This window comes from Symphalangus syndactylus, chromosome 18 (genome assembly GCF_028878055.3).
Source record: "Symphalangus syndactylus isolate Jambi chromosome 18, NHGRI_mSymSyn1-v2.1_pri, whole genome shotgun sequence".
In the NCBI taxonomy this organism is placed as follows: domain Eukaryota; kingdom Metazoa; phylum Chordata; class Mammalia; order Primates; family Hylobatidae; genus Symphalangus; species Symphalangus syndactylus.
In genome coordinates this window covers 75,136,698-75,160,261 of record NC_072440.2, presented here as the reverse complement: position 1 = coordinate 75,160,261, position 23,564 = coordinate 75,136,698, and the positions used below count along the sequence as shown (strand labels likewise).

The window sequence follows — 23,564 nt, the reverse complement described above, 5'->3', positions numbered from 1 at the left end:
AGGGCATCCTTCAGCACATGCTCTCTGGAGTGGCCTCAAACAAGGAGTATGTGGTGAGGTGCTGAGAATGCAATGGGAGCAGGGTCCTGTCTCCACGCTAAAGGAGCTCACAGTTTAATGCAAATGAGAAGCCAGTGAGGACATCACTACTCCTGCTGTGCACTTGGGAACTAGAAACACAAACCCTGACTCTGGAGGGAAGCTAAGGAAGCATTCTACTCTTGAGTTGACATAAGTGCACCTGAAGCTTCTGATCTCTGATGAGAACAATGGGGGACACCAAACAGAATAAAACCCATGATTGAATACATCAAATTGCTAACATGGCAGTAAACAGACATGAGGTCAAGACGCACAAGAAGGAAACCCAGGACGAAAGTCAGCCTCGCATTTGGAAACCATTTTCCTGAGTTTCATTGCTGAATTCCAGAAGGGACTACTGAGATGCAAAGAAGCAGAGCAGCTTTTGCACACATGCATGGGATTACATGGAAAACAAGTGGATTGAGGGTCTGCCAATGAAAGCGACCCGTACTGAAGTCCACTGGCTCTGGTTGAGACCCAGAAGAGTCACACATCAGAATAGAGGTGGACAGGAAATACCCTGGCCTTTGTAGGGACTGAGACTGCACTGACCACCTCCATTGCAGCCTGTACGGAGGACCCCTGACCATCCCCAAGAAGTAGACTCCCATCTCTTCTGCAACAAGATAACATGCTGCTAGGCCTCAATTCATTGCTAAATATTTTTTAACAAGTATCTCATATTTAACAAAAAAAGATCAGGCATATGGCAGCAAAATACAATGTAATATGACCAAAACGTGAAAGACTGAAAATGAATCTGGAGGTGACCCAAGCATTGAATTCAACAATCCAGGCTGGGCGCTGTGGCTCGCGCTGGGTGGCTGAGGCAGGTGGATTACCTGAGGTCAGGAATTCAAGACTAGCCTGGCCAACATGGTGAACCCGTCTCTACTAAAAATACAAAAATTGGGCTGGGCGCGGTGGCTCACGCCTGTAATCCCAGCATATTGGGAGGCCGAGGTGTGTGGATCATGATGTCAGGAGTTGTAGACCAGCCTGGCCAATATGGTGAAACCCCGCCTCTACTAAAAATACAAAAATTATCCGGGCATGGTGGCATATGCCTGTAGTCCCAGCTACTCAAGAGGGTGAGGAATAAGAATCACTTGAACCTGGGAGGTGGAGGTTGCAGTGAGCCAAGATCACGCCACTGCACTGTAGCCTGGGTAACAGAGTGAGACTCTGTCTCAAAAAAAAAAAAAAAAAAAAAAAAAAATTGGCCAAGTGTGGTGGCACACACCTGTAATCCAAGCTACTCGGGAGGCTTAGCAGAACTGCTTCAACCTGGGAGGCAGAGGTTGCAGTGAGCCAAGATTGCGCCATAGCACTCCAGCCTGGGCAACAGAGCGAGCCTCTATCTCAAAATTAAAAAAAAAAAAAAAGGCTGGGTGTGGTGGCTCATGCCTCTAATCCCAGCACTTTGGGAGGCTGAGGCGGGTGGATCACCTGAGGTTGGAAGTTCGAGACCAGCCTGGACAACATGGCGAAACCCCATCTCTAGTAAAAATACAGAAATTAGCTGGGCGTGTTGGTGGGCACCTGTAATCCCAGCTACTTGGGAGGCTGAGGCAGGAGAATTGCCTGAACCCAAAAGGCAGTGAGCCGAGATTGTGCCATTGCACTGCAGCCTGGGCAACAAGAGCAAAGCTCCGTCTCAGGGAAAAAAAAAAAAGAGAGAGAGAAAGGAAAACCAATGCCAGCAGTAGCACCTCCTCTTCCCCCGAAAAAATTACAAACAAGAATGTAGGCAGGGAAAGGAATTATGCAGATTAAACTAATCAAGCAGAAAGGACAAACTCAATTTTGAACCCACTGAATTTGCCACAAATATTATAGAAAATATTCTCAAGGACTTTACAGTTGTCTACTTTGACGGGCACATGGTTCATACAACAGTATTTGTGTCAAGGCACATCTTACTCTTCCTTGGGAGTCTTCCTCTGTCCACTGATTTTGTAATGACTGTTGACCTTCGTCGTCACCTTATGGACTTCAGTTTGAACTTTGGCTTCCATATATCTCAGTGAAGTATAGAGGTCTTCCATGCCAATTTTAATTCCCGGAAAGGAAGAAACCCTTTTCTTTGTGTGCATACGAGTGGACCTTTGCCCTTGGTGAGGGTGAAGAGAGGAGAAGGTGAGAAACCTGAGGGCAAGAAGCTGTTCTTTCCCTTTCCAGGGCAAACTCATTTCCACACTATGGGGACTGCAACAGAGCCTTACCTTCCTGGCTACGGCTATTGGACCTCCAGGCTCTCCGATGTACATCCATGGATCTGTCATGTACATTTCGTGACTTTAAGACAGTCTTCAGGAAAGACACCTAGGAAATAATAATTTAAGAATGACGGCCGGGTGTGGTGGCTCATGCCTGTAATCCCAGCACTTTGGGAGGCCAAGGCGGGCAGATCACCTGAGGCCGGGAGTTCAAAACCAGACTGACCAACATGGAGAAACCCTATCTCTACTAAAAATACAAAATTAGCTGGGCGTGGTGGCACATGCCTGTAATCCCAGCTACTTGGGAGGCTGAGGCAGGAGAATCACTTGAACCTGGGAAGCAGAGGTTGCGGTGAGCTGATGCTTTTCCATTGCACTCCAGCCTGGGCAACAAGGGAGAAACTCTGTCTCAAAAAAAAATAATAAAAATAAAATAATGTAGGTCTTGAAAGGGGGTTGGGTTATGCTGGTGTACGTACTTTCCAAAGTTAGTAAACTTACACTTAAGGTTATATATTTTGGCCGCGCACAGTGGCTCACGCCTGTAATCCCAGCACTTTGGGAGGCTGAGGCAGGCGGATCATGAGATCAAGAGATGGAGACTATCCTGGTGAACATGGTGAAACCCCTTCTCTACTAAAAACACAAAAATTAGCCAGGCGTGGTGGTCTGCGTTTGTAATCCCAGCTACTCAGGAGGCTGAGGCAGGACAACTGCTTGAACCCCAGAAGCGGAGGTTGCAGTGAGCCCAGATCTTGCCACTGCACTCCTGCCTGGGCGACAGAGTGAGACTCTGTCTAAAAAAAAAAAAAAAAAAAAAAGTCATCAAACCAGGTGACACAAATCAAATGACATTTCACTGTTTTGGTCCATTTTGTTTGTTTCAGACAAGAGTGCAGCGGGGCCATCTCGGCTCACTGCAACTTCCAGCTCCTGGGCCCAAGCGATCCTCCCACCTCAGCCTCTCCAGTAACTGAGATAACAGGTATGCACCACCAGGCCCGACTAATCTTTTTTGGAATTTTTTGTGGAGATGGGGTTTCGCTATGATGCCCTGGCTAGCCTTCAACTCCTGGACTCAACTGATCTGCCCACCTTGGCCCCCTAAAGTGCTGGGATTACAGGCCTGAGTTGTGTAATTTCATGCCGCGTGACACAGCCCAGTAACAAGGAAGAAACCCCGCGGGTCCAGCGTCTACTCACATGGGTGGACTGATGGCTGATAAATCCCAGCGGGAGGAGCCAAAAGAGCAGCCACTGCACCCGCATGTCCTGGTCCTCTCAGGGTGCCCTGAGGCGGCCAGGACAGAGATGGGGGTGGCTTAGGGCAGGGGGAGGGAAGGGGATGGAGACGGGGCCCGGATCTGAGTTGGGGAGGAGGAGGAGAAGGGGAGGGAAGGGAAGGGAAGGGAAAGGAGGAGAAGGGGGCTGTTGGGCACTTGGAGGAGAAGGAGGAGGAGGAGGAGGAGAATAAGAAAGGGGTCTGGGAAAGGATCCGGTTCAAATTAAGTTCTGAAGCGCTGGTAGAAGGTTTAGCTACAGGTCAGGGAGAAGGTCAATCAGGGAAGCAACAGGACGCGAGGGGCAAGGGAGCGTGAGGCTTAGGAGCAATTAGATGGAGACCAGGGATCTGCTTTCCAGCAAACCTTCTTCGGTCTGGGCCCTATCTTAGCTACCCTGGGGCTTTATACTCCCTCTCCACCAATCGGTGACCCCGGTGGTGCCTCACAGTGGACCACCTGTGAGCTCACAGTGCTTCTACCTGGCGTCATTCCAATGCCCCCTCCCCCATCTCAGCCCCCCACACTCTTCCCAAGGACAGGTCCTCTCTGGAACCTTCACAAACCTGATTTCTTGTCCTCCCCAACCAGCTCTCTCTCCCTGCTTCTGGGCGCTCCTTCCTTCCTGAGCTCCCAGGGTTCCTCAAGGTCACTCTTGGCGACAAAACCTAAAAAACAAATGATGGCAGGACGGCAGGAAGAACCTCATACCCAAGCAGAGTGCGAGGTTTTACAGCCCCCGCTCAGCCGTTCTTATCCTAAGCAGCAAAACATCAGCGGGATGTGGAAGGTCTCAATAGTAAACCATCTCCATCACATCCTTGTAGCCATGCGTCCATCAACCTGTATCTCAGGAACAAATGTTGTAGATACATTCATTTTAAGCATGCACGGTACATTTACAAAAGTTAACCTGACTTATTTTGTTCCAGCAAATCTCAATATATTTTAGAGCAATCAAATCACACAACATGTTTCTGATCATATAACTGTGCTGGAAGTCAATGATTAAAAGCTAACTCAAAATTATTATTTGCTTGGAAATTCAAAGTGCCCTTATAAGATATAAACATAAGAAAGAATCCAAAATGAAACAAGATTGCTTTTAAACTCAATGATAAGATCATAACATGGCAATAAAATGTCTCCCTGTGGCCTGGGAATTCCACTTTGTGGCACAAGGGTGTGTGATCTCAAATCACCCCTAACCCACTTAGACATTTTAACCTCCGAAACAGAGGGATGATGTCACTTATCTATATCATCCTACTGCCTGTGCATGTGGGCTTTAAATTCTGAACCCAAATGAGGGGGAGAAAACCAAGTTGACTTTCATGATTGACCTCCCAGGGATGTCCAAGGAATCTGTGCATTTCAAGAAACAAAGTTCATCAGCTTCTCTCCTAGGGTATTTGGCCACAATACCCAGAGGGCTTGGCAGCATAATGAGTGATGGGTGGGGAGTGCCAAGCAGGTGGGCAGGACCCAGGGGCCTGTTGACCAGGACAGACCCCCACTGTCCATCATCTTTCCTGGCCCAGTCCTCAGCTAAACTTCCCAAAGGCCTTCTTCTGCCCGATCACACAGAGTGTGCCCAAACTCACTCAGGCCTCTGGCGGCTGAAAACCACTGCTTTAAATCCCTTTACCATTTACTATGACATAAGGTTATTGTAAACAGGAAATATTCTATTGATGCTACAAATGGAAAGCCAATGCCTTTACCATAAATAGAAAAACAACCCTAAGAAACAAGCAAAACAAAAACAAAACAGGGGCTGGGTGTGGTGGCTCACGCCTGTAATCCCAGCACTTTGGGAGGCCGAGGTGGGTGGATCACAAGGTCAGGAGTTCCAGACCAGCCTGGCCAATATGGTGAAATCCTGTCTCTAATAAAATACAAAACTTAGCTGGGTGTGATAGTGGGCGCCTGTAGTCCCAGCTACTCGGGAGGCTGAGGCAGGAGAATAGTTTGAACCTGGAAGGCAGGGGTTGCAGTGAGCCGAGATCGCACCACTGCACTCCAGCTTAGGCGACAGAGTGAGACTCTGTCTCAAAAACAGCAACAACAACAAACAAACAAACAACAGGGATAACAAAACTATGGAATTCAATTCTATTTGTATGCTGCTGCCATGCTGCAGCCCTAGATTTGGCTGGGCACGGTGGCTCACGCCTGTAATCCCAGCACTTTGAGAGGCTGAGGCAGGCAGATCATGAGGTCAGGAGTTCGAGACCAGCCTGGCCAATATCGTGAAACCCAGTCTCTACTAAAAACACAAAAAATTAGCCGGGCGTGGTCCTGTGCACCTGTAATCCCAGCTACTTGGAGGCTGAGGCAGGAAAATTGCTTGAACCTGGGAGGTGGAGGTTGCAGTGAGCCGAGATCACACCATTGCACTCCAGCCTCGGCAACAAGAGCAAAGCTCCGCCTCAAAAACAAAACAAAAGAAAAACATATATATGCACACATAGTATGTAGTATCTACTTTTAAATATAAACATAAATATTATAAAGCTTTTATTGCAATTGTTCATTTTAGAAACTTCAGAAACTACAAATTAGTAAAAAGAAGAAGATAAGTCTGTAATACCACTTTTAAGAACTATTTTAAAAACCTCTAGGTTTTTTTTGAGATAGAATTTACATACCAAGACTTTAAAAAAAAAAAATTGATAATGGTGACTTTTTAATCGGACTGTATAGGATAAAGCTTGTTAAAATGTCTAAGATATTTTGTAATATATGAAAATTTCAGCTAAACTTGTGCTATAGCATCACATAGTTTCAATATATTATTCAATATCATTCCATAAACAATGGTTTCGTATATAGTTTTAGCAATTCAAGGCTGGGCACAGTGGCTCACACCTGTAATCCCACCACTTTGGAAGGCCGAGGCACGCAGATCACCTGAGGTCAGGACTTCAAGACCAGCGTGGCCAACATGGTGAAACCCTGTCTCTACTGAAAATACAAAAATTAGCCGAGCATGGTGGCAGGCGCCTGTGATCCAAGCTAATCAGGAGGCTGAGGGAGGAGAATCGCTTGAACCTAGGAGGCAGAGGTTGCAGTGAGCCGAGATCTTGCCACTGCACTCCAGCCTAGGCGACAGAATGAGACTTCATCTCAAACAAAATAAATAAATAAAATAATTCAGCAGGGTGAGGTGGCTCATACCTGTAACCCCAGCACTTTGGGAGGATGCGGTGGGACTGTTGCTCTTCCTAGGAGTTCATGACCAGCCTGTGCAACATAGAGATACAATGTCTCAGAAAAAGAAATAATAATTAATTTTAAAAAAGAGAATTCATTGATGATTTTGTATTTACAAATATATTCCTGCATCATTTGTTCATGGTAACCAGGAAATTGCAATGCATAAATACATGTTGTCATTTCCAAAGCGACTGTCTTCCAGAACTGGTACTGATTCTAGTAGACTTTTCATTCTGATGTTAAATATATAATTAATAGAAATGTCTTGTACCTAATACCTTTTTTCCCCACAACTCCCCAACCCCCTCACTCTAGAGGCCTTAGTAGTCTAATTTAATCAGCTTAGTCTGAAACATAATACTACCTGGTCATCTTGATGGCGTAGTATTTTTTCTTTTTTATGGAATGAACTGTGCAATTGTTTCGTGTGGCTAAAAGGTATTCTAGGCCGGGTATAGTGGCTCACACCTGTAATCCCAGCACTTTGGGATGCCGAGGTGGATGAATCACCTGAGGTAGGGAGTTCAAGACCAGCCTGGCCAACATGGTGAAAACCCGTCTCTACCAAAAATACAAAATTTAGCCAGGTGAGGTGGTGTGCGTCTGTCATCGCAGATACTCAGGAGGCAGAGGCATGACAATTGCTTGAACCCAGGAGGCAGAGGTTGCAGTGAGCTAAGACTGTACCACTGCACTCCAGTCTGGGCAACACAGTGAGACCCTGTCTCAAAAAGTAAAAAACAAAATAAATAAATAAATAAGAAATAAAAGGCATTCTAATTAAGTTGTTGCTTTTTTTTTTTTTTTTAATTCCAGAGCGAACTGATCTACTGGCCCTTGGTAGAAGTGAGTTCCGCCTACTCAGTAACATGAACTCAGGGCTTTGGTTTCCATGTGGCTCGAAGGGACTCTCTCTCTCTATTCCAGCTGACCAACTTCAGCCTTGTTCCTGTTCAATGGAGAAAAGCTTACACTGGAGACTGTGGTTTTCTCTGGGCCACCTTCATCTGTTTTTCCCAGCAGAGTGGTGATGGCACATTCAAGTCAGCTTTCACCATTTTATATACAAAGGGCCATAGAAGGGTCCCCGGAGAAATGAGAAGTCAAGGATTCTCTTAAAGGGACCACATTTTTAACCTAAAATGCACAGAACTGCCTGCAGACAAAATATCTGATGTGCCAATTATGCACTTCATTTTGAGGAATTACTACGATTTATAGACCCACTTTTTAAAAAATTATCAATGATTATATTCGAATTCTACTCATTTTTTCCTGATATAGTCTGAAATATTACTTCTCTAATATATTGGTTAATATGAATAACATTGGCAAAATGGCATTTTAGACTTATTAATATATCTAATATTTTAATGCAAGTTTCAGGAAACGTGGATTTGATTGTTTACATTTCCATTCTAAAATCTCAAGTTATCTCCTCAACACATCTAGGCGGATGAACTTTTATACCAAAAAATAGTTCTTAGAGTGAATTTTAATTTACGTAGAACTCAAACTAAATGAAGATTTCATAACCAGATTTCTTTCCATAAAACATACATAATTTGATATTTTGATACTAAAATTTCGGAAATACCTTCTTTTTTTTGAGATGGAGTCTGGCTCTGTCACCCAGGCTGGAGTGCAGTGGTGGGATCTCAGCTCACTGCAAGCTCTGCCTCCCGGGTTCACGCCATGCTCCTGCCTCAGCCTCCCGAGTAGCTGGGACCACAGGCGTCTGCCACCACCCTGGCTAATTTTTTGTATTTTTAGTAGAGACGGGGTTTCCCTGTGTTAGCCAGGATGGTCTCGATCTTCTGACCTTGTGATCTGCCCACCTCAGCCTCCCAAAGTGCTGGGATTACAGGTGTGAGCCACTGCGCCCGGCCTAATTTTTGCATTTTTAGTAGAGAGGAGATTTCACCATGTTGGCCAGGATGGTCTCAATCTCTTGACCTTGTAATCCACCCGCCTCCCCTCCCAAGGTGCTGGGATTACAGGCGTGAGCCACTGCAACCGACCTTTTTTCTTTTTATCTTTTTTTTTTTTTTGAGACAGAGACTCACCCTGTCACCCAGGCTGGAGTGCAGTGGCAGAGCTACCAGAATACACTCAGGAGGTGTGCTGGGGCTCAGAGAATCATCAACTGGAGAAGGTGGAAGAAGTATGACAAAAGAGTCGGGAGGTCTCTTGCGTTTCCTAAAATTGTCAGCTCGAGGAGATGGTACAGGTCCCTGGCGAAACTCGACTGGGGTGTCTCTGGTGTCAGAAAATCATCGACTGGAGAAGGTGGAAGAGGTATCAAAAAAGAGTCAGGAGGTTTCTTGCATCTCCGAAAATCAAAACCTCGAGGACACTGTAAGGGTACTTGGTGACACTCAATGGGAGTTGTCTCTGGTGTCACAAAATCATCCACTGGAAAAGGTGGAAGAGGTACCAGAAGACACACAGAAGGTGTCTTGAGGCTTAATCATCAAATGGAGAAGGTAGTAGAGGTACGAAAAAAGAGGAGATGTCTTGCGTTTCCTAAAATCATCAGCTCAAGGAAATGGTACAGGTCCCCGACGACGCTTCACGGAAAGTGTCTCTGGTGTCCGAAAATCATCCACTGGAGAAGGTGGAAGAGGTACGAAAAAAGAGTCAAGAGGTGTCTTGCGTTTCCTAAAATTATCAGCTCGAGGAGACGGTACAGGTCCCTGGCGACACTCGACAGGCGGTGTAACTCGTGTCAGAAAATCATCTACTGGAGAAGGTGGAAGAGGTACCAGAAGCCACTCGGGAAATGCCCTGAGGGTCAGAGAATCACCAACTGGCAAAGGTGGAAGAAGTATGAAAAAAGACTTAGGAGGTTTCTTGCATCTCCTAAAATCATCACCTCGAGGAGATGGTACAGGTCCCCAGTGACACTTGACGGGCGGTGTCTCTGGTGTCAGAAAATCATACAATGGAGAAGGTGGAAGAGGTACCAGAAGACACTCGGGAGGTGTCTTGAGGCTCAGAGAATCATCAACTGGAGAAAGTGGAAGAGGTACGGAAAAAGAGTCGGGAGGTTTCTTACGTCTCCTAAAATCATCACCTCGAGGAGATGGTACAGGTCCCCGGCGACACACGCCGGGCGGTATCTCTGGTGTCACAAAATCGTCCACCAGAGAAGGTGGAAGAGGTAGCAGAAGACACTCAGGAGGTGTCTTGAAGCTTAGAGAATCATCAACTGGAGAAGGTGGTAGAGGTACGAAAAAAGAGGAGATGTCTTGCGTCTCCTAAAATCATCACCTCGAGGAAATCGTTCAGGTCCCCGGCGACGCTGGATGGAAGATGTCTCTAGTGTCCGAAAATCATCCACTGGAGAAGGTGGAAGAGATAAGAAAAAAGAGTCGGGAGGTGTCTTGCATCTCCTAAAATCATCAACTCAAGGAAATGGTAAGGGGCCCCGGCGATGCTTGACGGGAGGTGTCTCTGATGTCTGAAAATCATCCACTGGAGAAGGTGGAAGAGGTATGGGAAAAGAGTCGGGAGGTTTCTTGCGTTACCTTAAATTATCAGCTCGAGGAGATGGTACAGGTCCCTGGCGACACTCGACAGGCGGTGTCTCTGGTGTCAGAAAATCATCTACTGGAGATGGTGGAAGAGGTACCAGAAGACACTCGGGAGGTGTCTTGTGGCTCAGAGAATCATCAACTGGAGAAGGTGGAAGAGGTATGAAAAAAGAATCGGGAGGTTTCTTGCGTCTCCTAAAATCATCACCTCGAGCACATGGTAAGGGTACCCGGTGACACCCGACGGGTGGTGTCTCTGGTGTCACAAAATCATTCACTGGAAAAGGTGGAAGAGGTACCAGAAGACACTCGGGAGGTGTCTGGAGGCTTAGAGTATCATCAACTGGAGAAGGTGGCAGAGGTACGAAAAAAGAGGAGATGTCTTGGGTCTCCTAAAATCATCACCGCGAGGAAATGGTTCAGTTCCCGGCGACGCTTGACGGAAGGTGTCTGTGGTGTCCGAAAATCATCCACTGGAGAAGGTGGAAGAGGTACAAAAAAAGAGTCGGGAGGTGTCTTGCATTTCCTAAAATTATCAGCTCGTGGAGATGGTACAGGACCCAGGCGACACTCGACAGGCGATGTCTCTGGTGTCCGAATATCATCTACTGGAGATGGTGGAAAAGGTATCAGAAGACACTCGGGAGGTGTCTTGTGGCTCAGAGAATCATCAACTGGAGATGGAGGAAGAGGTAAGGAAAAAGAGTCGGGAGGTTTCTTGCGTCTCCTAAAATCATCGTCTCGAGGACATGGTAAGGGTACCCGGTGACACTCGACGGGTGGTGTCTCTGGTGTCACAAAATCATCCACTGGAAAAGGTGGAAGAGGTATGAAAAAAGAGTAGGGAGGCATCTTACATCTCCTAAAATCATCAACTCAAGGAAATGGTACGGGTCCCCGGCGATGCTTGACGGGAGGTGTCTCTGATGTCCGAAAATCATCCACTGGAGAAGGTGGAAGAGGTACGAAAAAAGAGTCGGGAGGTGTCTTCCATTTCCTAAAATTATCAGCTCCAGGAGATGGTACAGGTCCCTGGTGACACTTGACAGGCGGTGACACTCGAGTCAGAAAATCATCTACTGGAGAAGGTGGAAGAGTTACCAGAAGCCACTCGGGAGATGCCGAGGCTGAGAGAATCATCAACTGGAGAAGGTGGAAGAAGTATGAAAAAAGACTCGGGAGGTTTCTTGCATCTCCTAAAATCATCACCTCGAGGAGATGGTACAGGTCACCAGTGACACTTGATGGGTGGTGTCTCTGGTGTCAGAAAATCATCCAATGGAGAAGGTGGAAGAGGTACCAGAAGACACTCGGGAGGTGTCTTGAGGCTCAGAGAATCATCAACTAGAGAAAGTGGAAGAGGCACGGAAAAAGAGTCGGGAGGTTTCTTGCGTCTCCTAAAATCATCACCTCGAGGAGATGGTACAGGTCCCCGGCGACACACGTCGGGCAGTGTCTCTGGAGTCACAAAACCGTCCACCAGAGAAGGTGGAAGAGCTACCAGAATACACTCGGGAGGTGTCTTGGGACTCAGAGAATCATCAACTGGAGAAGGTGGAAGAGGTATGAAAAAAGTCGGGAGGTTTCCTGCGTCTCCTAAAATCATCACCTCAAGGACATGGTAAGAGTGCCGGTGACACTCGATGGGTGGTGTCTCTGCTGTCACAAAATCACCCACTGGAGAAGGGGGAAGAGGTACCAGAAGACACTTGGGAGGTGTCTAGAGGCTTAGAGAATCATCAACTGGAGAAGGTGGTAGAGGTAAGAAAAAAGAGATGTCTTGCGTCTCCTAAAATCATCACCTCGAGGAAATGGTTCAGGTCCCCGGAGACGCTGGATGGAAAGTGTCTCTGATGTCCGAAAATCGTCCACTGGAGAAGGTGGAAGAGGTATGAAAAAAGAGATGGGAGGCGTCTTCCATCTCCTAAAATCAACACAAGGAAATGGTACGGGTCCCCGGCGACGCTTGACGGGAGGTGTCTCTGATATCCGAAAATCATCCACTGGAGAAGGTGGAAGAGGTACGAAAAAAGAGTCGGGAGGTGTCTTGCGTTTCCTAAAATTATCAGCTCGAGGAGACGGTACAGGTCCCTGGCGACACTCGACAGGCGGTGTAACTCGTGTCAGAAAATCATCTACTGGAGAAGGTGGAAGAGGTACCAGAAGCCACTCGGGAAATGCCCTGAGGGTCAGAGAATCACCAACTGGCAAAGGTGGAAGAAGTATGAAAAAAGACTTAGGAGGTTTCTTGCATCTCCTAAAATCATCACCTCGAGGAGATGGTACAGGTCCCCAGTGACACTTGACGGGCGGTGTCTCTGGTGTCAGAAAATCATACAATGGAGAAGGTGGAAGAGGTACCAGAAGACACTCGGGAGGTGTCTTGAGGCTCAGAGAATCATCAACTGGAGAAAGTGGAAGAGGTACGGAAAAAGAGTCGGGAGGTTTCTTGCGTCTCCTAAAATCATCACCTCGAGGAGATGGTACAGGTCCCTGGCGACACACGCCGGGCGGTATCTCTGGTGTCACAAAATCGTCCACCAGAGAAGGTGGAAGAGGTAGCAGAAGACACTCAGGAGGTGTCTTGAAGCTTAGAGAATCATCAACTGGAGAAGGTGGTAGAGGTACGAAAAAAGAGGAGATGTCTTGCGTCTCCTAAAATCATCACCTCGAGGAAATCGTTCAGGTCCCCGGCGACGCTGGATGGAAGATGTCTCTAGTGTCCGAAAATCATCCACTGGAGAAGGTGGAAGAGGTAAGAAAAAAAGAGTCGGGAGGTGTCTTGCATCTCCTAAAATCATCAACTCAAGGAAATGGTAAGGGGCCCCGGCGATGCTTGACGGGAGGTGTCTCTGATGTCTGAAAATCATCCACTGGAGAAGGTGGAAGAGGTATGGGAAAAGAGTCGGGAGGTTTCTTGCGTTACCTTAAATTATCAGCTCGAGGAGATGGTACAGGTCCCTGGCGACACTCGACAGGCGGTGTCTCTGGTGTCAGAAAATCATCTACTGGAGATGGTGGAAGAGGTACCAGAAGACACTCGGGAGGTGTCTTGTGGCTCAGAGAATCATCAACTGGAGAAGGTGGAAGAGGTATGAAAAAAGAATCGGGAGGTTTCTTGCGTCTCCTAAAATCATCACCTCGAGCACATGGTAAGGGTACCCGGTGACACCCGACGGGTGGTGTCTCTGGTGTCACAAAATCATTCACTGGAAAAGGTGGAAGAGGTACCAGAAGACACTCGGGAGGTGTCTGGAGGCTTAGAGTATCATCAACTGGAGAAGGTGGCAGAGGTACGAAAAAAGAGGAGATGTCTTGGGTCTCCTAAAATCATCACCGCGAGGAAATGGTTCAGTTCCCGGCGACGCTTGACGGAAGGTGTCTGTGGTGTCCGAAAATCATCCACTGGAGAAGGTGGAAGAGGTACAAAAAAAGAGTCGGGAGGTGTCTTGCATTTCCTAAAATTATCAGCTCGTGGAGATGGTACAGGACCCAGGCGACACTCGACAGGCGATGTCTCTGGTGTCCGAATATCATCTACTGGAGATGGTGGAAAAGGTATCAGAAGACACTCGGGAGGTGTCTTGTGGCTCAGAGAATCATCAACTGGAGATGGAGGAAGAGGTAAGGAAAAAGAGTCGGGAGGTTTCTTGCGTCTCCTAAAATCATCGTCTCGAGGACATGGTAAGGGTACCCGGTGACACTCGACAGGTGGTGTCTCTGGTGTCACAAAATCATCCACTGGAAAAGGTGGAAGAGGTACGAAAAAAGAGTCGGGAGGTGTCTTCCATTTCCTAAAATTATCAGCTCCAGGAGATGGTACAGGTCCCTGGTGACACTTGACAGGCGGTGACACTCGAGTCAGAAAATCATCTACTGGAGAAGGTGGAAGAGTTACCAGAAGCCACTCGGGAGATGCCGAGGCTGAGAGAATCATCAACTGGAGAAGGTGGAAGAAGTATGAAAAAAGACTCGGGAGGTTTCTTGCATCTCCTAAAATCATCACCTCGAGGAGATGGTACAGGTCACCAGTGACACTTGATGGGTGGTGTCTCTGGTGTCAGAAAATCATCCAATGGAGAAGGTGGAAGAGGTACCAGAAGACACTCGGGAGGTGTCTTGAGGCTCAGAGAATCATCAACTAGAGAAAGTGGAAGAGGCACGGAAAAAGAGTCGGGAGGTTTCTTGCGTCTCCTAAAATCATCACCTCGAGGAGATGGTACAGGTCCCCGGCGACACACGTCGGGCAGTGTCTCTGGAGTCACAAAACCGTCCACCAGAGAAGGTGGAAGAGCTACCAGAATACACTCGGGAGGTGTCTTGGGACTCAGAGAATCATCAACTGGAGAAGGTGGAAGAGGTATGAAAAAAGTCGGGAGGTTTCCTGCGTCTCCTAAAATCATCACCTCAAGGACATGGTAAGAGTGCCGGTGACACTCGATGGGTGGTGTCTCTGCTGTCACAAAATCACCCACTGGAGAAGGGGGAAGAGGTACCAGAAGACACTTGGGAGGTGTCTAGAGGCTTAGAGAATCATCAACTGGAGAAGGTGGTAGAGGTAAGAAAAAAGAGATGTCTTGCGTCTCCTAAAATCATCACCTCGAGGAAATGGTTCAGGTCCCCGGAGACGCTGGATGGAAAGTGTCTCTGATGTCCGAAAATCGTCCACTGGAGAAGGTGGAAGAGGTATGAAAAAAGAGATGGGAGGCGTCTTCCATCTCCTAAAATCAACACAAGGAAATGGTACGGGTCCCCGGCGACGCTTGACGGGAGGTGTCTCTGATATCCGAAAATCATCCACTGGAGAAGGTGGAAGAGGTACGAAAAAAGAGTCGGGAGGTGTCTTGCGTTTCCTAAAATTATCAGCTCGAGGAGACGGTACAGGTCCCTGGCGACACTCGACAGGCGGTGTCACTCGTGTCAGAAAATCATCTACTGGAGAAGGTGGAAGAGGTACCAGAAGCCACTCGGGAGATGCCCTGAGGCTCAGAGAATCATCAACTGGAAAAGGTGGAAGAAGCATGAAAAAAGACTTAGGAGGTTTCTTGCACTTCCTAAAATCATCACCTCGAGGAGATGGCACAGGTCCCCAGTGACACTTGACCGCTGGTGTCTCTGGTGTCAGAAATCATAAAATGGAGAAGGTGGAAGAGGTACCAGAAGACACTCGGGAGGTGTCTTGAGGCTCAGAGAAACATCAACTGGAGAAAGTGGAAGAGGTACGGAAAAAGAGTCGGGAGGTTTCTTGCGTCTCCTAAAATCATCACCTCGAGGAGATGGAACAGGTCCCCGGTGACACACGGCAGGTGGTGTCACTGGTGTCACAAAAACGTCCACCGGAGAAGGTGGAAGAGGTACCAGAATACACTCGGTAGGTGTCTTGGGGCTCAGAGAATCATCAACTGGAGAAGGTGGAAGAGGTATGAAAAAAGAGTCGGAAGGATTCTTGCGTCTCCTAAAATCATCACCTCAAGGGCATGGTAAGGGTACCGGTGACACTCGATGGGTGGTGTCTCTGGTGTCACAAAATCATCCACTGGAGAAGGTGCAAGAGGTACCAGAAGACACTAGGGAGGTGTCTTGAGGCTTAGAGAATCATCAACTGGAGAAGGTGGCAGAGGTACGAAAAAAGAGGACACGTCTTGGGTCTCCTAAAATCATCACCTCGAGGAGATGGTACAGGTCCCCAGTGACACTTGACGGGTGGTGTCTCTGGTGTCAGAAAATCATCCAATGGAGAAGGTGGAAGAGGTACCAGAAGACACTCGGGAGGTGTCTTGAGGCTCAGAGAATCATCAACTTGAGAAAGCGGAAGAGGTACGGAAAAAGAATCGGGAAGTTTCTTGCGTCTCCTAAAATCATCACCTCGAGGAGATGGAACAGGTCCCCAGCGACACACGCCGGGCGGTGTCACTGGTGTCAGAAAATCATCTACTGGAGGTGGAAAAGGTACCAGAAGCCACTCGGGAAATGCCCTGAGGCTCAGAGAATCATCAACTGGAGAAGGTGGAAGAGGTACGAAAAAAGACTCGGGAGGTTTCTTGCGTCTCCTAATATCATCAGGTCGAGGAGATGGTACAGGTCCCCAGCGACACTCGACGGGCGGTGTCTCTGGTGTCAGAAAATCATCCAATGGAGAAGGTGGAAGAGGTACCAGAACACACTCGGGAGGTGTCTTGAGGCTCAGAGAATCATCAACTGGAGAAAGTGGAAGAGGAATGGAAAAAGAGTCGGGAAGTTTCTTGCGTCTCCTAAAATCATCACCTCGAGGAGATGGAACAGGGCCCCGGCGACACACGCCGGGCGGTGTCACTGGTGTCACAAAATCGTCCACCGGAGAAGGTGGAAGAGGTACAAGAATACACTCGGAAGGTGTCTTGGGGCTCAGAGAATCATCAACTGGAGAAGGTGGAAGAGGTATGAAAAAAGTCGGGAGGTTTCTTGCGTCCCCTAAAATCATCACCTCAAGGACATGGTAAGGGTGCCGGTGACACTCGATGGGTGGTGTCTCTGGTGTCACAAAATCATCCACTGGAGAAGGTGGAATAGGTACCAGAAGACACTCGGGAGGTGTCTTGAGGCTTAGAGAATCATCAACTGGAGAAGGTGGCAGAGGAACGAAAAAAGAGGACATGTCTTGGGTCTCCTAAAATCATCATCTCGAGGAAATGGTTCAGTTCCCGGCGACGCTTGACGGAAGGTGTCTCTGGTGTCCGAAAATCATCCACTGGAGAAGGAGGAAGAGGTACGAAAAAAGAGTCGGGAGGCGTCTTCCATCTCCTAAAATCATCAACTAAAGGAAATAGTACGGGTCCCCGGCGACGCTTGACGGGAGGTGTCTTTGATATCAGAAAATGATCCACTGGAGAAGGTGGAAGAGCTACCACAAAGAGTCGGGAGGTGTCTTGCGGTTCCTAAAAATATCAGCTCGAGGAGATGGTACAGGTCCCCGGCGACACTCAACGGGCGGTGTCTCTGGTGTCAGAAAATCATCTACTGGAGAAGGTGGAAGAGGCACCAGAAGACACTCGGGAGATGCCCTGCGGCTCAGAGAATCATCAACTGGAGAAGGTGGTAGAAGTATGAAAAAAGACTCGGCAGGTTTCTTGCATCTCCTAAAATCATCACCTCGAGGAGATGGTACAAGTCCCCAGTGACACTTGACGGGTGGTGTCTCTGGTGTCAGAAAATCATCCACTGGAGAACGTGGAAGAGGTACCAGAAGACAGTCGGGAGGTGCCTTGTGGCTCAGAGAATCATCAACTGAAGAAGGTGGAAGAGATATGGAGAAAGAGTCGGGAGGTTTCTTGCGTCTCCTAAAATCGTCACCTCGAGGAGATGGTACAGGTCCCCGGGGACACTCGACGGGCGGTGTCTCTGCTGTCACAAAATCGTCCACCGGAGAAGGTGGAAGAGGTAACATAATACACTCGGTAGGTGTCTTGGGGCTCAGAGAATCATCAACTGGAGAAGGGGGAAGAGGTATGAAAAAAGAGTCGGGAGGTTTCTTGCGTCTCCTAAAAACATCACCTCGAGGGCATGGTAAGAGTACCCGGTGACACTCGAGGGGCGGTGTCTCTGGTGTCACAAAATCATTCACTGGAAAAGATGGAAGAGGTAACAGAAGACACTCGGGAGGTGTCTTGAAGCTTAGAGAATCACCAACTGGAGAAGGTGGTAGAGGTACGAAAAAAGAGATATCCTGCGTCTCCTAAAATCATCACCTCGAGGAAATGGTTCAGGTCCCCGGCGACGCTTGACGGAAGGTGTCTCTGGTGTCCGAAAATCATCCACTGGAGAAGGTGGAACAGGTACGAAAAAAGAGTCGGGAGGCGTCTTCCATCTCCTGAAATCATCAACTCAAGGAAATGGTACGGGTCCCCGGCGACACTTGACGGGAGGTGTCTCTGATATCCGAAAATCATCCACTGGATAAGGTGGAAGAGGTACGAAAAAAGAGTCGGGAGTTGTCTTGCGTTTCCTAAAATCATCCGCTCGAGGAGATGGTACAGGTCCTTGGCGACACTCGACAGGCGGCGTCACTCGTGTCAGAAAATCATCTACTGGAGAATGTGGAAGAGGTACCAGAAGCCACTCGGGAGATGCCTTGAGGCTGAGAGAATCATCAACTGGAGAAGGTGGAAGAAGTATGAAAAAAGACTCGGGAGGTTTCTTGCATCTCCTAAAATCATCACCTCGAGGAGATGGTACAGGTCCCCAGTGACACTTGACGGGTGGTGTCTCTGGTGTCAGAAAATTATCCAATGGAGAAGGTGGAAGAGGTACCGGAAGACAGTCGGGAGGTGTCTTGAGGCTCAGAGAATCATCAACTGGAGAAAGTGGAAGAGGTATGGAAAAAGAGTCGGGAGGTTTCTTGCGTCTCCTAAAATCATCACCTCGAGGAGATGGTACAGGTCCCCGGCGACACTGGACGGGCGGTGTCTCTGGTGTCACAAAATCGTTCACCTGAGGTGGAAGAGGTACCAGAATACACTCCAGAGGTGTCTTGGGGCTCAGAGAATCATCAACTGGAGAAGGTGGAAGAGGTATGAAAAAAGAGTCGGGAGGTTTCTTGCGTCTCCTAAAATCATCACCTCGAGGACATGGTAAGGGTACCCGGTGACACTCGATGGGTGGTGTCCCTGGTGTCACAAAATCATCCACTGGAGAGGGTGGAAGAGGTACCAGAAGACAGTCGGGAGGTGTCTTGAGGCTTAATCATCAACTGGAGAAGGTGGTAGAGGTACGAAAAAAGAGGAGATGTCTTACATCTCCTAAAATCATCCGCTCGAGGAAATGGTACGGGTCCCCGGCGACGCTTGACGGAAGATGTCTCTGGTGTCGAAAATCATCCACTGCAGAAGGTGGAAGAGGTACGAAAAAAGAGTGGGGAGGTGTCTTGCGTCTCCTAAAATCATCACCTCGAGGAGATGGTACAGGTCCCCAGCGACACTCAACGGGCGGTGTCTCTGGTGTCAGAAAATCATCTACTGGAGAAGGTGGAAGAGGCACCAGAAGACACTCGGGAGATGCCCTGCGGCTCAGAGAATCATCAACTGGAGAAGGTGGAAGAAGTATGAAAAAAGACTCGGCAGGTTTCTTGCATCTCCTAAAATCATCACCTCGAGGAGATGGTACAAGTCCCCAGTGACACTTGACGGGTGGTGTCTCTGGTGTCAGAAAATCATCCACTGGAGAAGGTGGAAGAGGTACCAGAAGACAGTCGGGAGGTGCCTTGTGGCTCAGAGAATCATCAACTGAAGAAGGTGGAAGAGATACGGAGAAAGAGTCGGGAGGTTTCTTGCGTCTCCTAAAATCGTCACCTCGAGGAGATGGTACAGGTCCCCAGTGACACTTGACGGGCGGTGTCTCTTGTGTCACAAAATCATCCACTGGAGAAGGTGGAAGAGGTACGAGAAGACACTCGGGAGGTGTCTTGAGGCTTAATCATCAACTGGAGAAGGTGGTAGAGGTATGAAAAAAGAGGAGATGTCTTCCATCTCCTAAAATCATCAGCTCGAGGAAATGGTACAGGTCCCCGGTGACGCTTGACGGGAAGTGTCTCTGGTATCCAAAAATCATCCACTGGAGAAGGTGGAACAGGTACAAAAAGAGTCGGGAGGTGTCTTGCGTCTCCTAAAATCATCACGTAGAGGAGACGATACAGGTCCCCGGCGACACTCGACGGGCGGTGTCTCTGCTGTCAGAAAATTGTGCGCTGGAGAAGGTGGAAGAGGTACCAGAAGACAGTCGGGAGGTGTCTTGAGGCTCAGAGAATCATCAACTGGAGAAGGTGGAAGAGCTATGAAAAAAGAGTCGGGAGGTTTCTTGCGTCTCCTAAAATCATCAGTTCAAGGAGCTGGTACAGGTCCCCGGCAACACTCGACGGGCAGTGTCTCTGGTGTCACAAAATCATCCACTGGAAAAGGTGGAAGAGATAACAGAAGACACTCGGGAGGTGTCTTGAGGCTCAGAGAATCATCAACTGGAGGAGGTGGAAGAGGTACGAAAAAAGTCGGGAGGTTTCTTGCATCTCCTAAAATCATCACCTCGAGGAGATGGTACAGGTCCCCGGCGACGCCTGACGGTAGGTGTCTCTGGTGTCCGAAAATCATCCACTGTAGAAGGTAGGAAAAAAGAGTCAGGCGGTTTCTTGAGTCTCCTAAAATCATCACCTTGAGGAGATGGTACAGGTCCCTGGCGACACTCGAAAGGCGTTGTCTCTGGTGTCACAAAATAATCCACTGGAGAAGGTGGAAGATTTGCCACAAGACACTCAGGAGGTGTCTTGATGCTCAGAGAATCATCCACCGGAGAAGGTGGAAGACATACAAAAAAAGAGTCGGGAGGTGTCCTGCGTCTCCTAAAATCATCACCTTGAGGTGATGGTACAGGTCCCCGGCGAGACTTGATGGTCGGTGTCTCTGGTGTTAGAAAATCGTCTACTGGAGAATGTGGAAGAGCTACCAGAAGACACTCGAGAGGTGTCTTGAGGCTCAGAGAATCATTAACTGGAGAGAACGTGGAAGAAGTACGAAAAGAGTCAGGAGGTTTCTTGCGTTTCCTAAAATCATCACCTCGAGGAGATGGTACGGGTCCCCGGAGACACTCAATGGGTGGTGTCTCTGGTGTCACAAAATCATCCACTGGAGAAGGTTGAAGAGGTACCAGAGGACCCTCGGGAGGTGTTTTGAGGCTCACAAAATCACCAGTTGGTGGAAATGGTACAGGTCCCAGGGCACACTCGACTTGAGGTTTCTCTCTTCTCAGAAAATCATCAGTTCTAGAATGTGGTTGAGGTCCTACTCGACACTGTAGTCGAGAAAGATTCAGAGGTCTCAGACAACCTTTAGCTGGTGGAGGTGGTTGACCTCCCAGATGACACTGAGTTGGAAGAGGTGCCTGGCGGCCCATCCTTTTTCTTAAAGTTTCTGCTGTGAGGTAGGGCCAGTAGGGCAATCCTGAGGAATGATGATGCTCCACTGCAGCCATTCTGACCTGTGGGGCCGAAGGAGGAAATGTTTTCACACATGTTTATTTGAAGGACAAAATTACCATCACCAACAGGCTGCACCTTCTGCTGCTGGTGGTAGATTTTTGCACCTTTCCATCCTCCAGGTTTCAAAATAGCACTATCATTGTCATAATATCACCCTTCCACTGAGTACTGCCCACAGCTGGGGAGTAAAATCATTAAGACATACCGTTGTCTCCACATGCCACTGTGTCTCTCTGCAAATGTAGGCAGGCTGGGGTCCTGCCCCAGGGAAGACAGAGTCATAACAGAGTAATAAAGAAGCATGTTTGAGACACAGGAGTGTCTATGTCTATCCTCATTCCTCCGTCATAGCCATGACCAGAGCATGTTTCCTGCACGAGGTCAACAGCGAGTAAGAGAGGCATGAAAAGCCCATTGTCCACACGTTGCAGCTTCTTTTTGGAGAATGTTTTCCAGGCCTTTCATGTTCTGTCTCTGATTCTCAGAACTCTGCAAGGTCAGTGTGACCACCCTGCTCTAAATCTAAGAAAACAGAGGTTTCCAGAGGAAAGAGAAATTGTGCCCAGGGTCACACAGCTTGCAAGAGGCAGAGTGGAATTTGGTTCCAGCTCTGCCTGCAGGACTGTCTCATTTCCCCTCTGTTTCCCTTCTTGTGAAAGGATCTTCTTCACTCTGGAGGTGCCACCCATGAGAACAAAGAGCTCTGGAGAGATGTGGATTCCTGAAGAGCTGCAGGGGAACTGGGAGAGGGTTTTCTGACAGAACAATCTTGAGACCTCAAGAAGTCAGTTAGGCATGGCTGTAATATTTCTTTTCACTCCCAGGTAATACCAAATTGTAAGTGCACTACGACATAAAGAATACTTTTGTCCATGGAAAAATGAGGTGGGAATTCTAAACAAAGCAAGTTTTAAAACTGTGTTTTACTTCAAGTGTACAAGTCCCATCATGTGTAATCATAGGACTCGGCAGCTTTTGAAGGTAGAGAGGCCACACAAGAACCTCAGCTTAGCGGAGCACCATTTAAGGCCTTCATTTGGAATTGTCCCTCTGGGTAATAAGTTACATTCACTCTTCACTAATTTACAGTCAGGGCCTATTTGCTATTACAGATATGGAACCTCTCACACTTAGAATATTAGATCAGGGGCCTCACTGGGTGGGGATGAAGGTGTTTTTGCACAACACGGTCACCAACAGGGATGGGACTGTGATGAACTATGGAATTGGCCTTGTCAAAGAGCATACAAAATTGCACAAAGCACAAATTAATGTTAGACTAATGCGTTTTCACTATTTTCACTTCTGGGAATACGGCAGATATTTCAAACGTTAATCACCTACATCATAGCAGAATGCAAACAAAATCACAGGAAAAGAAAGAAAATCCTACATATTTTGGAAATGAGACCCCACACCATCTTGGGTAAAGTGGATCAGTCAGAGTTCACTGCGCCATTAGACCTACAGTAGTGGAGGTCAGTGGTGCCTCCTCGTGTTATTTCTGGAAACAGAACAGTAAAGCCCTTCTGAGGCTTTCTTGCAGAAGGGGCGATCTGAAAAAGCCAACACATGAGAAATTGAATGTTGAGAGAGTCTAAGGGCCGTGCCATCACCTGCATCAGCACTGAACAATCCTGCAACTGCGGGGAGGAAGCTCCTTACTTTGCGTCTGTAGTAGTCCTCTGCCCGCCGCCACAACCTTTCCGCAGCGTGAAACAATTTCCTATGGATTACAATCACTTTCATCAGATAAAGCACCACTTTCAGGATGATTTTAAATAATCTGCCATGTTTCTGTTATCCTCACAACCGTACCCTTACACAACCTATCTATACCTAGAAAACGAATTTCAGATGGCTATAAAAGTACAGTCTGAGTCGGTCGCGGTGGCTGACGCCTGTAATCCCAGCACTTTGGGAGGCCGAGGCGGGTAGATCACGACGTCAGGAGATCGAGATCATCCTGGCTAATACGGTGAAACCCCGTCTCTACTAAAAATACAAAAAATCAGCTGGGCATGGTGGCAGGCACCTGTAATCCCAGCTACTCGGGAGGCTGAGGGAGGGGAATCACTTGAACCTGGGAGGTGGAGGTTGCAGTGAGCCAAGATCACGTCATTGCACCCCAGCCTGGGTGACAGAGCGAGACTCCATCTCAGAAAAAAAAACTAAAACTAAAACTAAAAATCAGTACAGTCTGATCCAAACTGTTCCTACATTG

At 48.0% G+C, this 23,564-nt stretch overlaps 2 protein-coding genes across 6 annotated transcripts in view; both read right to left on the bottom strand.

Annotated features, from left to right (window-relative positions):
• The window catches only part of LOC129468189 (nuclear pore complex-interacting protein family member A2-like), a 39,223-nt gene that overhangs the window by 5,111 nt on the left and 10,548 nt on the right, over positions 1-23,564 (bottom strand). The window contains exons 1-3 of one of the 5 annotated variants that reach the window (XM_063623764.1): positions 3,510-3,597; positions 2,310-2,409; positions 2,008-2,197 (exon numbers count right to left, since the gene is read on the bottom strand). In XM_063623764.1, coding sequence (XP_063479834.1) covers positions 2,008-2,197; positions 2,310-2,409; positions 3,510-3,575 — 356 coding nt within the window. In that variant the 5' untranslated portion in view covers positions 3,576-3,597. Of the gene's footprint in view, positions 1-2,007; positions 2,198-2,309; positions 2,410-3,509; positions 3,598-20,007; positions 21,340-23,564 lie in introns of those variants that run through there. The other 4 variants (XM_063623763.1, XM_063623760.1, XM_063623762.1 and 1 more) reach the window with 4 other exon arrangements.
• On the bottom strand, positions 14,713-18,726 carry LOC129468188 (nuclear pore complex-interacting protein family member B4-like). The gene has a single exon (XM_063623793.1). It carries the CDS (start codon positions 16,973-16,975, stop codon positions 15,929-15,931), a length of 1,047 nt encoding a protein of 348 aa, XP_063479863.1. The 5' UTR covers positions 16,976-18,726; the 3' UTR covers positions 14,713-15,928.

Bases quoted from the DNA above. Each gene is read 5' to 3' on its own strand.
- LOC129468188 (XM_063623793.1), bottom strand. From the start codon at position 16,975: ATGTCCTCTTTTTTCGTTCCTCTGCCACCTTCTCCAGTTGATGATTCT.